Consider the following 14,357-nt stretch of genomic DNA (forward strand, 5'->3'; position numbering starts at 1 on the left):
CTGTATTTCTATTTAACCATCAATATTTTAACACCCGTAATAAAAAATCTTTTAAAATAGTCATTTCTAAACTTTTATATGCTTTTCTTTCAGTATAGTATTGACAGAACTGAAAGTCAAACAGGAACGCGTCTAATAGGAAGAAAATCAAATGAGTCACAGTGCCCTATGTTACAAGCTCCAAAAACGCCAACAAAACCTATTCATACCATTAATAAATCTTTACAGGGGCCTAATCCTGACAATAATCAAAACAGAGAATTACGAAGACAGTCATCTGAAACGAACCAAAAAATAACAAAGGGAAGAATACGATCCTCTTTATCAAACTTCGCTCATAAGAGTCATTTTGCCAAAGACTTATTGCATACATCGTCAACCTCTCCGCATCAGAAGAAGTTACGGTTTCAATTAGCCAAAGAACGCAAGGCGTCTACAACTCTCGGTATAATAATGTCCGCATTTATAATATGCTGGCTGCCCTTCTTTGTTCTAGCTATTGTAAGACCATTCGTCAGCGAAGACACGATCCCAGATGCTGTGAGCGCTCTGTTCCTTTGGTTAGGCTACATTAACAGCCTTCTCAATCCCATAATCTACGCAACCCTGAATAGGGACTTTCGGAAGCCGTTCCAAGAAATTCTCTTTTTTAGATGTTCAAATTTAAATCATATGATGCGAGAAGAATTTTACCATAGTCAATATGGAGGACCAGAGCCACATTACTGCGTCAACAGTTCCACCAAAGTGCAGAATTATGATGAAGGCGTTGAAATAGTGTCTGCTGTTGATAAGGAAGAGGCGAAAGCAACTGAAAGTTTTCTATGATTGTCAATATCCCGGGTCGATGTTAAAGACCTAGATTCTGTGATCTATATAAATAATAAAAATCTTTACGAAGACTTTTAAGTATTATAAACGTTGTACCAATCATACTAGTCTTTGTAGTACACTTTGTAATATAAGTAAGATTATAGCTTAAGTATTATAACAAGATACCATGATGTAAGGCATTTGTCAGCTTTACCAAAGAATGTTACTCAGGGAAAACTTATTAGATTGTTCTCTATGACATTATCATAGGGTTTCGGAATTATATTTTAAATAGTCTCATCGGCCTAATTTAAGATAAGAGTTACACACCAGCTCTTCGATCTATCTCCCGAGTGAAAGAATACAAACCCTTAATCAAAATAACTCGTGTAATAATCGAATCAATCTGTGACTTTCTTCATATTTAATAAACGTATCGATTAACAAAAGAAGCTGTCGGTGATCATATAAAAGTTCAGAGGACAATGTCTGGTCACTATGGATCCGATAGTGAAAAGATCATTATTTCTTAGATGAAGCTTTATGCTAGTTTTGGCATGGGATTTGCTTGATTTGACTAAATACAACTTACTATTTGGGTCTATCTTTGTTGGTGGTAATGTTGTAGTTGGTTTATTGATCTTATCCAGGATTCTTACCTGTGAGAAGGGTATTGTTTCCATCCGTACTAGTTATATGGGCAATGTGCTGAATACTTTGCTAATGTAACCATACCAATAACATTTTAAACATGTATTCCCGTTGATTTTATTTAGCTTGTTCATCTCAGGTCTGAGTTCTATCGTATCGAATAGATAGTTCTATCGTATCGATTTTGAGTTTTAACGCTTCTAAATTTAAAATGCAAAATGGAATAATAAGACTATTAATATTAATACATACGTCCTTCTTTAACAGGTGCGCTTCTCATTATTGTTATATTCCCTTTGTTATATCAAATTCCATAGCTGTTGCGCTGTAAACTTCCGACAGACAGTAATTACGCAAAGGAAGCTGTAACTTCCTGCTTTATACACGCGCTCACCTACAACATACAATGAAATTCGAAAATTTACGAGAATTGAGAATTTATGTTATTGAAAGTGATCACCACTGCAAAGCTGTCTTTTAAAACAGCAGATTATGATCAAGCTGTCATTGCGATAGTGTTATTGGCAACCTAGCGCAACTCTCTAAAAAAATCGCTTTCAAATTAGCCGGACTTCGTGGCCAGTCGCGATACTGTAATTACTACTATTTCAAACTTATATCAAATTACTGCACGATTTCTACTAAATTTCAATTTTTACTTAGGCAGTCCCTCCTCCTATTATATAGTATCTATATCCTCTTTGTTAGTGGTATAAAAGGCACGGACCTTAAAGCTACATGCGCGGAGATTGCAACATAGAGAAAAAAATACCGGAGAGAATGGGAAAAGTTAAACATGTGTGGTGTATTTAAACTAATTTTGCTTATATATAATATTGATATTAATTATTTAAAAGTTGGATTGGTGGTTATCACTTACTTGTAGAAAAAAAGGGGGTTTGTGTCTTTTAATAGGTCTAATAAACGTCAAATTTACAAACCGAGGTTTCCTTTTCAATGGTTTATTGTTCCGAAGAATTCTTGATTCTCTTTACGGCCGTTCCCAATATACTATCTACAGATAGAGATACATTACTACCTTCTACTGTCAGTAATTATCTGTCAATAATGTAAAGCTGTCCCAATATACCCGATAAGTCATTTTTGACGCCTTATATTGGGACGCGTGAATTGCAAATTCCATACAAACTTTATATCGCTGGTAAGCTATACGTCGTCCCATTGACAGACAGCGTGCACGGATAAGGTGAGTTACCAACGATAGTTACGATTATTATCTCAAGTAAGAGATTTGAGTTAGTGAAATCATTGACCTTGAATGTTTATTTCCTTATTTTATTTAATAGTAATTCCGAATGTCATGTAGAAATACCTATTAAGTTTTCCCTAGGTTTTGGGAGATTTTTGTATATTTGTAAATATAATCAATAGATAAAATGACTATGTATAGCGAGTTATATTATACATGTGATAGTAGATATAGTTGTTGGTTTTGTTTGTTCATTCAGAGTTTATTTTCATTTTTTCGTGACATTATTGTAAGTCACATATGATTCAAAGATTCTTTGTTCACCATTGGAGAAACTAAGCGATTGAGTGACTTGTGTACTCCTACTTTCTCCCGAGTGATACATAGTTTAAAATAAAAACAATTATAATATAAGCAGATGAATTGCAAATGTCTATTTTAAGAAACCTTGATGCAAGTCAAACTTTTATAAAAATAAATCTATGGATATAACGCTTCGTTACTCCTTCATAAAATAAATATATAATGTTATAAAGAAATCTTTGTCACATGTGGGGTTCGAACCCTCGCCTAAAATATGTCACCTTAGACCACTCTGCCAACTCGACATTTAAGCAGTAGTTGAAATTAATGACTCAATACCCTACTCCTCGGCCAGCTGTAATGTGACATACGATAGATGGAAAAATTTAAGGATATAATGAAAGTTTCACTGTAAAACCATTTAGGCTGATTCATAGCTTGTATTTAAATTGAAACAATGTAAACCAGACCTAATGACTACATAGACATGTAATCTGTAGGTAAATAGCCTCAGAAATTACAAGTTTAGTTGTATTCTCTGTGGTCTATGATATTATGATTCATTACTCTGTGTAACAAAAGCCCGAACTGTTTTGACGTGTACCTACGAGTATCTCTTTAAAAAATTTACACGCAATTAAATATATTATCCTCTTGTTGCTTTTTAATCAAAAACCCATCAGTAAATAGCCAGCATTGTAGTCCGTGAAGTTAATTAATATTAGCCAAACCAAGAATTAATCTAACACATTTTCTACCTGCATATTTATTTATTTATTTATTTATTGCTCCAACAGGGTGAATACCAATACAATTCCTTAAGAACTAACACAGATATAACAATTTAAGTGACACCCCAATTATAGGTGCAAATTGAGAACAATTAACAAACGAACACAAACAGAGTTTTAGCAAAATTAATAAGCAATAAATATTAAAAAAAATGTATTTCAAAATTTTAAATTAAATAAAACTATGAGAAATTAAATTTAAATTAAAATAAATTAAAGTCCTATGGAAAAAGAGCTCATCAAATAAATCATTGTTAACATAAGAACTAAAACGATTACAATTGCAAAATTAGACATATTACACATATTAGCGAAAGCTAGTACGTAACAGAGTGTGAGGACATAACAGAGTGCTGTATTTTTCTTTTGTAGCTATGATATGATAGATATATACATATTACTATATGATATGATGATCATATAGTAATATGAATCCACTTTCCAAAAAGATGTTGCATAATAATAATAGTTTATGTGATTGTACAAATTTTCTGGCAGCTATCATAGTTTTTATTAATTCAGTTACAAACTGGAGTCGGCCCCAACTATCATATCTTACTTATCGATATCTTACTTACGTGCAGCGTTTGTCAAATTTGTTTGCAAATTGATATTTCATTTCGAACTAAATGTCATCGCGACTGATATTAGAATAGAGGTCAAATCAAATTTCTTTGTTTTTCAGAGATGTTCGAAATGTAAATGAAATAATATTATCGATATCGATGTTTATTTAGCAATACTAACATTTTTACAGATAATAAATTTGTTCTAACAAATCATTTTCTGTTTTGGTGCTCATAATGAGTGGGGTCCATCTCATCATGGACTGTTTATGATATTTGAGTATTTAAAATAATACAATTATTTATAAACAATCTTCTATTAATACGAGCAATACGATAAAGAGATACAAAATTGGCACTGCCGTAACATTAATTTAATGTAAATATATATTATGTGTGTTAATATTATTTATTTATACATAGCAAACAAATGTTACATTTTAAAACGCTTGAAAATCTTCCTTGATTATAAATTATATGTAATAATGATGGACTAATACTGTTAAACTTTGTAAAGAAATATTGTTACTAATATTTTGTTTGAACAATTAATTTGAACATATGATGATTTAATTTATAAGAAACTAGCTGACCCGGCAGACTTCGAACTGCCTCAATCGATAAATAAAAGACCTAAACTTTTGTATAATAACAATTAAAACAAACAAAAGCAAACCCTTTTAATTACAGAAAATATTGTTATTTTCAATTTATTACACATGATGTTGCTTACTTACAAAACAGAGTTAAGCTTGCTAAATTAAGTTTGCTAAAATTAAGTTTATTTTTTACCTCCTGAGAAAGTCAGAAAGATATAAAAATTCTAATTAGCTATTCATTTTAAACTATTATTTTAATTTGATTTCTGAACGACGGGGGACACATCAAAGCAAAATCAAAATCGTTGTTTTTATTTGATTCCGAGTATTCTCATATTTATTCATACCTTTTCTGGACTTACACAATTAATTTAAGACCAAAATCAGCCAAATCGGTCCAGCCGTTTTGGAGTTTTAGCGAGATTAACGAACAGCAATTCATTTATATATATAGATAAGTGACATTGACGTGTATTATTGGATGTACGACCTTTTGTTATAAAATATTACGATTTATATGTAAGTTTAATTGTAAATAATGTTAATAATAGTAACTGTAATTTTAACATTGTGCATTGTGTAGAATACTTAAGATAATTTAATATTATGAGTATAACAGATACCGTGGGGAAACTACGCTTGACACAATGACACTTCAAATTGATGTATTTAAATATAAATATCTAAATTCTTGGTAGTTCCTTCAATAGAATAATTAAATTAAAATAAACATCGGTTTTTTGTAAAAATTCTATTATTAATTCGTAAACTAGAGATAGCGCAAATACATAGATTGTTGCGTTTGTTTCGGTTTTTGTAGGAAATGGTGACATAATAGGGGACCTTATATATGTCCTAATTATTAAGTACGTGTATATTTATTCATACTGTGAAATCAAATGTCTATATGTAGGCACAGACGAGTAAAAAAAGAAGGACTCCGCGCCGTGATATTAGCAAGTGAAGCACTGTTATCCTAGTGTGTGTGTGGTTACGGGGATACTAGTTACACAATTTTTTCTCCCTTAAATAATCATATATGGCCACAAATACTTACATAGTATCGTTTTTTCACTTTTTCACAACGCACGATGGCATTTTTAAAATATTTTATAGAGACACAAACTGATCTGTCACAGACGATGACAATTCTCATAATGGCCGCCTATCGGCCTGTAGTAGTGTAAGTGTGAGCGTGGAGCTATGTATTTACACATTAATCGGCTTGTTTCGATGCTACACTGTTATGTAATGTGTCACGGAGTCCTTATTTTTTACTTGTCCCTGTGTGTAGGATTTATAATAAAATATGCATAAATATGGGTTTGTAATTTTTTTTTTATTTATATTATAATTTAATCTGGTAGTTTTTAACTCCGTACAGTGTCATATTTGATAATAAATACTTTATCGTTTTGTTAAATATTTTTAAAATGTTTTATTATTTATTATAAACGTAGACAATTAACTTGTAATCTTCAAAAGTCTATAAATAATAAAATGTACAAGATAATTTAAGAAAGTTTTATATTTCTATTAAAATCGTTCCTATGAAAGATTTTGGCTCATTTTAATAACAAATTGATGTAAAAATCAGGTTTCTTATGTAAAGAAATAAAATAATGGCAATACCCAACTATTTATTCTGTGTAATATATTATATCTTATTATTAAGACTCGTTTGATGTTTAATTAAACCAACAAATTTTATTAGCCGTTTAGCCATCAGACTTAAGTATTGTCCGAGCAATATCACAGAATAAAGAGGTATAGTATATATACTCAGGACGTAGCTGCATTGGATTCGTAACACATTGATAAGTTACTTAATATGTTATTTTTAAAGAGATATACCTCACATCTGGGATAAATAATACAAATAAAAATTGTAACCAAAATTAATGAACAAGATCTACCAAAATTTACGACTCAAACGTTTGGCTCAGTTGGCAAGAGTGCTCGGACGGAACTGGTCGCGGGTTCAAGTGCCGCATCGATTATAAATTTTGGTTACAAATTTAATTTTTTCAATCATAGATTAGTTTACTCACAATATGATCAACTCGTAGAAAATTTATTGAAGTAGGCGTTACTTTGCGGAAATCCATAAATTTAATTTTTAATTATACAAATGATTTAAGTTTTCTTTAGTGTTAATTCCGCCAATATTTGTTTTTAAACAATTCGACACGTGTTTCGCCTCTACACGAGGCATCCTCAGGACGTGTTGTCTCGCCAAAATCTGGCACGAGACAAAACAAATATTGGCGGAATTAACACTAAAGAAAACTTAAATCATTTGTATGATCAACTCGTATTTAATTACTGGGTACCTACTTAGGGCTGAGGCGCACAAATTAGGAAGCAATATTATCATTATTATGCGAGTGTGCGAGTAATCTGAGAATGTTAAAGCTTCCTTTAAACTCGCACGATGACAGAAGATAGAACTTTCTAGCAACATAAACACACATAGACTGTATATATCTTCGGAGTTTCACAATAAATTCACACAAATATGTGACATCAATGTAATGCACCTTTATCTTAGGCACATATAATCCGAATTGTTCTGTTATCTTACTTATGACATTAAGATTCTTATTGTGCATGTTTTCTTTGAATCTTGCGTTAATATTTCTGTAAATAATTTAATCTAGTTTAGAAGTAATTTTTGCGGCATTCTTTGTCAGTTTCGCCAATAATTTGTACCTTGCAGTATTTTGGCAATGATTTATTATATAATTATCAATCCTTGATGTATTACGTTCAGTGAAATAAAAAGCTAAGATGGAATTAATATGAAAATTGTATTATACTTTTTTACATCTGTTTTTAATTTTATATATTGTGTATAAAGTAGACACGTAATAATTGTTATTAAACGATGTGTATTTTCTTGTGTAGATTCAGGTGATAAATAAAGTTAGACTTTGGTTCCTGGTGTTTTAATATACCTTACTGGTTTTAATGTTATCATGTTATTTTTATGAAAATAAGGAACGAGACGAGCACGACGTTCAGCTGATGGTAATTGATACACCCTGCCCATTACAATGCAGAGCCGCGCAGGATTCTTGAAAAACCCCAAACATTCTGAGATAATTAGTGTTAAGTCTCATTTTCACAGTGATTTCACTAGCTACCTAGTTGTGGTACCCAAAATCTAGCCGGCTTTCTGTGCAACGAAGCCTCCTACTGGTAAATAACTCTCCTCTTACGACACCCTTGAGACTGGGACTTCTATTCATGCCCTAGGGAAGCACAGGGCAAATGTTTTCTGGAAATTTAATTTATGTTAATTTATTAAATCTTCTTCTTTTAAACTTTCAAAGAAAAATAATTGAGGTTTTTATTTTTTTTATTTTTATGATAATCAGGGACGAGACGAGCAGCTGATAGTAATTGATACATCCTGCCCATTACAATGCAGTGCCGCTTAGAATTCTTGAAACACCCAAAAACGGCACTTGAATTGCGCTCGTCACCTTGAGACATAAGATGTTAAGTCGCATATGCCTAGTAATTTCACTAGCTACGGAGCCCGAAACTCAGTAATGTTTACACATAACAGCTTCACGCTAGAAGTATGCACCATTGTGGTACCAATAATCTAGCCGGCATCCTGTACAAAGGAGCCTCCCACTAGTCTAGAGGTAGTGGAGGAAGTAGAATCACCTAATAGATGACTTCAGAGTTTGAGGTCCTATAAATAAGGTAAAACTCAGAATTTAATCCTAAAGCTTACATTATCCAGCGATATTGTAAAATATTACCAATTTTGTTATGGGAGAAGCGAACAAACAGTCGTAAGTCAGTGGAAAGTGACCACCGCCGCCGAACCACAAAATAGCTGTTGGCCTTTGAGCCACGTTCATGCACTTTGAAGTTGCATTTCAAAGTTTGATAGTACGTGTTAGAAAGTCCCTGAAAACTGCACTGCAGAGGAACGTACCATATCCTGTCATCTACAGGTAGAAATGGTATCCAAGTTTTTGGCATCGAGGGAGAAGGTGGAATTGAATAGGGGTACCACAAGGGTCTATTCTTGGACCCTTCCTCTTCCTAATTTATATAAATGATCTACCTAACCTTGTAGAAAAAAAACACAAGGTGGTATTGTTTGCGGATGACACTTCACTTATATTCAAAGTGAAACAAAGCCAAGTTTTATATGATGAAGTAAACAATGCTCTATCCGACATCGTGTACTGGTTTAGCGCCAATAACTTATTGTTAAATAATCATAAAACCAAATATATTAAATTCACCGCGCCAAATGTCAAAAATGTAGATGCGAATATTTTATTAAATGGAGAGGTGGTAAAACCGGTGGAATCTGATATATTTCTTGGCATTAGTCTTGATTCCAAATTGCAGTGGGGCCCCCATATTGAAGGATTGGCGAATAGGCTTAGTTCCGCAGCATATGCGGTTAAGAAAATCAGACGGTTAACTGACATAGATACGGCGAGATTAGTATACTTTAGTTATTTTCATAGTATTATGTCCTATGATATATTGTTATGGGGCAGTGCGGCCGATATTAATACCATCTTTGTGCTGCAGAAGAGGGCTATTCGCGCGATTTATAACCTAGGTCCTAAAGAATCATTAAGAGAAAAATTTAAAGAAATAAACATTTTGACTGTTGCTTCTCAATACATTTTTGATAATGTTTTGTATGTTCATAAGCACATTGAGGAATTTTCTAGAAACTGTGACATTCATAATGTTAACACGAGGAACAAACATAAACTTGTTATGCCTACTACTCGGTTGGGTCGAGTTAGTAAGTCTTTTGTTGGGCGATGTATATGCTTCTACAATATGATCCCAGTAAATCCTATTTTGAATAAAAATATTTGAATTTGAATTTGAATTTGAATTTGAATGACTGGAATCATATCATCTGTTTGAAACATTATCCGTGTTAAACAACGATGCTCAGCGCCAAGTCAGTTAAAAAAAAAGATCCATCCATCCAAGAAAAATATATTAAATCCTGTTTTGAGGTGGTTAATGTAGTCTTTAATAATCTCTTCATTTGACGTCGCTTCATTATGTGCCTTCTACCGCATCTATCACGGAGAGTGTTCTGAAGTACTGTTTCACCTGATTCCTGCCGTCGATTTCCATTTCGCACGACACGCCACAAGTTACTATATCACCCTCACCATGTGGATGTGTGGCGGTCCTCCACAGTGCGGTTTTCAAAGAGCTTTCTTTCACGTACTACAAAGCTGTGGAATGAGCTTCCTTGTGCGCTGTTTCCGGGACGATACGACATGGGTACCTTCAAAAACAGCTCGTACACCAACGATCCTGTGATTCCTCTGGTGTAGCAAGAGAATCTGGGTGGCGGCTGTCAATAGGTTATTGAAATGTAAGTAAGCGTAAAATGACAGATTTGTCTACGTCTAGTGAGATAAAGTATGGATAGATAGGTTATTGAAAAAGGCCGTTAACGTCGGATGACCTGTACGCTCGTTTGTCCTCCTTTTCCATAAAAAAAAACTAAACTGAAACCTACTAGTAAACTGAATTCGAATTCGAATTTCAAAAACTTATGGAATCGCATGAAAGGGGCTTACATTATAATGTTTTAACCATGAAAACATCCCAATTCAGTTGCTTCTGACATTGTGAGTGTGAGATAGATTACATTTGTACCCTCGTTACGTCGAGACATTCCGAAAAATGATGGCTCGAGAACGACACAAGGCTAACTGAGGGAAACGAAATATACCCGTGAGATATATTTTATTCGCTTCTACCAGCTTGAAGGTCGAAAAACTCAGTACGTCTGCTATTTCGTCTATAATAATGGGATCGCATTTAATTCAAACTATAAAAAGTCCTCGTGGAAAGAAATTCCTTTCCAAGGAAAAGTTTCCTTCGTCGTTTTATAACTTGGTAAGTAAGCTGTGACTTTTTGCTGCCGTTAACAACAACGAATATCGCACTATCCTTTATTTTTTTTGTATTTATCAATCTAATAGTAAAGTTATTTAGAAAAGTATGCTTGTTAGGTACTAGGTTATGACCTTGTTAGGTACGTACCTAACAAGGTCATCTGAAGTTTTTTGAAATATTGTTTGCACTCGCCACGCCTTTATTTCCTTACTTACTTTTTGGGCATGTGAAATAATAATGCATTGAGACTCACGGGATGGGGAGAGGCGAGGCAGCCGTCCATGGACATCCGCAACAACAGGTCTCAAGAGATGCGTTGCCGGCCTGTAAGGCATGCTCTTTTGTTGTAGGTCCCTAAGTCGTATCGGTTCGGAAAAACCGCAGCCGGTAATTGATTCCACAAAGTGGCTGTGCGAGCCAAGAAATTTCTTGCAAAACGCGCGGTTGTGGAATACCAAACGATAACGCGATGCGGGTGGTACTTTGCACGTAATGTCCAGTGGTGGAATTCGACCGCTTGAATCAACCCGAACAGCTCCTCTGAGCACTCCCCGTGATAAATGTTATTTGTGAAAACCTTATACGATATTCTGTTTCTATACTTTTATAGGCTGCAAGCTTACAAGTATAAGTATAAACATAAAAATTGCTCGGTCCATCAGGTCAAATTTAAAATACAGAGATGGTTACACACACTCACTTATGCAGACATGGAAGCTATTCTTAAAGTGATAGCTTAGCATTCATATAATGTTAATACTTTGTAGCATGATTAATCAGATACTCACACTCACTCACACCCACCCTCACACACACACACACACACACACACATACACACACACCCAGAGACACACACGTGTACACACACACATATACAGAGTGCACTTTTTGACCTTTCGGTTCATATTGTTAACCTTAGGATGTAAATTGGTTGCCTACAGGACAGGCTACGCCTAGTGTAGTGACCAAATATAATGTAATATTATGTGATAAAGTGTCTGTATATAATAAATAAATAAAAAAAAAAAAATGAGAGTTGCATCCACTGCCTATTTAACAGTTACAAGTCCCTGAAATTAAATAAAAAAAATTAACACTTCAGCACTATTATTACTACAATTATTTTACTTGAAAAAGTTTATCTCTCAGAAAAATCAACTATCATCCATAATTTCAACGACTGTTTACCAATTTTCGATCAGGTCACGTGTCACTGACGCGAATTTATCATTTTATACCCATCCCAAGAAAAGTGCTCAAGTTTTTACTTCAAAAAATCTTGATATACGTTAGACTTCAATTTTTTTTTATTTTTTCTGTCTCCCATTGTGTCTTGGAGAATATGGAACTTTTTTTCTAAATCTCTCATTTCGTCTGTCGTTTAAACAGCCACGATCACTTATATAAGTACATACTTTATTGAATCTTTAAAAAAATCTATCCTCTATGACATTAAATAATAAATTATTTATCGTACTTTAATGTACACGTTTGTTTAAAAATGGGACTTTTAAAGTACTCAGATAAAGTAGCAATGCTATTCAAAATATAATAATAGCGAAGAATTCATTGATACCGCCGTCTACGAACATGATAGACGCACTACAGTACCTAGTCAATCTCATTAGGATGCGATATGCAACATTAAACTGTACCCTATTGATGCCATAGGCTTTACAAGTCTCTTTTTTTATGTAAAAGGAGGACAAACGAGCGTACAGGTCAACTGATGTTAAGTGATTACCGCCGATCACAGTCTAGTTTGACTATAACTGACAAGTTAAAAATTTTAAGAGTATGTTTTGAATAATATCGCACTTACTTACTTTTTACATACAGAAAATTATAACTTGTTTTATTTTGTCAATTCGTAACATATAGGTAACTGCACGTTAACTGCATATTGATGAGCGACGAATTATTGATTGTCAATCATTGCATAGCCAAATTAATAATAAAGTGTATTTAATGAAGAAATTATTAAGAAATAGAAATATTTTTATTTATCATAGGGAGTGACAATAACATAACATTTTGCTTTTTGCAACAACACTTGGAAAACGTCATGAAGCTACATCAGTTTGTAAAGGGGCTTAGACATGGGGAGAAGAACTGATAAGAAACCCCGCCCATATTTTAAATCATACAACAACTTAGCATATTTAATAAAAAAAATACAATTAGTGGCCTACGCAAATCCAGACAAGAACCATGCATCAATATCTATACTTATAATAAATCTGTAAAGATCAAATTTATGTACAAAGAAAAAAAATGATCAAAAGAGAGTCAGGGGGATGTTAGAAGAGAAATAGAACAAGTCCCGATTTTTTTGGAATTTCTTATTTCCCTGTCTGTTTGTCTGTTTGTACGGGCTAATCTCCGAAACTATTGGACCGATTTAATTGAAAATTTACATCCCCGGTCAACATCTTAGATACTTTTTATCCCGGAAAATTAAAGAGTTCCTGTGAAACAGTTAAAAACCTCTACTTACTAAAATAGCGTATTATTATTATTACACAACAACGTATGAAATAAAATTTGCCGTGTTGATACCTTATATTGCCGGTTAGACTTTTAATGCCAGAAAATTAACGAGTTCCTGTGGGAAAGTTGAAAACGTCTACTTACTTATATAGCGTAGTACACAACAATTTATGCACACTATTTAATCAAATTTGGTATGTTCATACCGTATATTGCCGGTGAACACCTTAGATACTTTTCATCCTGGAAAATCAAAGAGTTCCCGTGGGACAGAAACTAACCCCTACTTACTTATAATTATAGTATAATTAAAAACTATAGTTTATTATACAGGTTAGTAACAAATTATGCATCTAATTTAATAAAATTTGGCATGTTGATAATTATATTGCCGGTCCAACATCTTGGATACTTTTCATCCTGGAAAACTAACGAGTTCCCGTAGGAAAAATAAAATGCTATAGTGTCTTAAATAGGTTAGTACACAACAACTTATTCACCTAATTTAGTTGATACCTTATATTGCCGGTAAAACAATGTGTAAGAACGTAGGTCACACTAAAAGTTTTTCGTAACTTAAAAAAACAACATGGTATAAACAAAATATTATGTTTATTGCTTTTCAAAATACTCTCTCTCTTTACTTTTGAAAAAATTTTCATGCGATTGAACCATTTTAAAACAAGAGGACCACATATCTGAACGTATGTTTTCTACGTGCTGATTGAACGCTATCACTGCCTCTTCGGAATTGATAAAAGTGAAACCTCTCATCTTTGGGTTTGAGAAAAATACAGAAATCACAGGGTGCTAGATTGGGGCTATGTGCAGGATGAGTGACGAGTTGTACTATTTCGGACGCTAAAAATTACTTAGTTTTGTTGGCCGTGTGTGAAGAAACGTTGTCAAGATGTAGGAAAATGCGGGTTTTTGGTCGTCTTTCGCGGACTTCTTTTAAAACCCTGGGTAAACAAATGGTACAATACCACTCGGCATACTCTTTTATCTTCAAGTGG

The 14,357-nt window shown here is 33.4% G+C and overlaps 1 protein-coding gene across 3 annotated transcripts in view; it reads left to right on the top strand.

Annotated features, from left to right (window-relative positions):
- Nucleotides 1-7,871, top strand: part of LOC126979362 (5-hydroxytryptamine receptor 1-like) — a 161,966-nt gene extending 154,095 nt beyond the window's left edge. For 2 of the 3 annotated variants that reach the window (XM_050828600.1, XM_050828601.1), the window contains one exon: nt 94-7,871. In XM_050828600.1, coding sequence (XP_050684557.1) covers nt 94-828 — 735 coding nt within the window. In that variant the 3' untranslated portion in view covers nt 829-7,871. The remainder of the gene's footprint in view (nt 1-93) is intronic. The other variant, XM_050828602.1, reaches the window with a different exon arrangement.
- Nucleotides 7,872-14,357: the final 6,486 nt, after the last annotated feature.

The sequence above is a fragment of the Leptidea sinapis genome, chromosome 3 (assembly GCF_905404315.1).
Source record: "Leptidea sinapis chromosome 3, ilLepSina1.1, whole genome shotgun sequence".
Lineage (NCBI taxonomy): Eukaryota > Metazoa > Arthropoda > Insecta > Lepidoptera > Pieridae > Leptidea > Leptidea sinapis.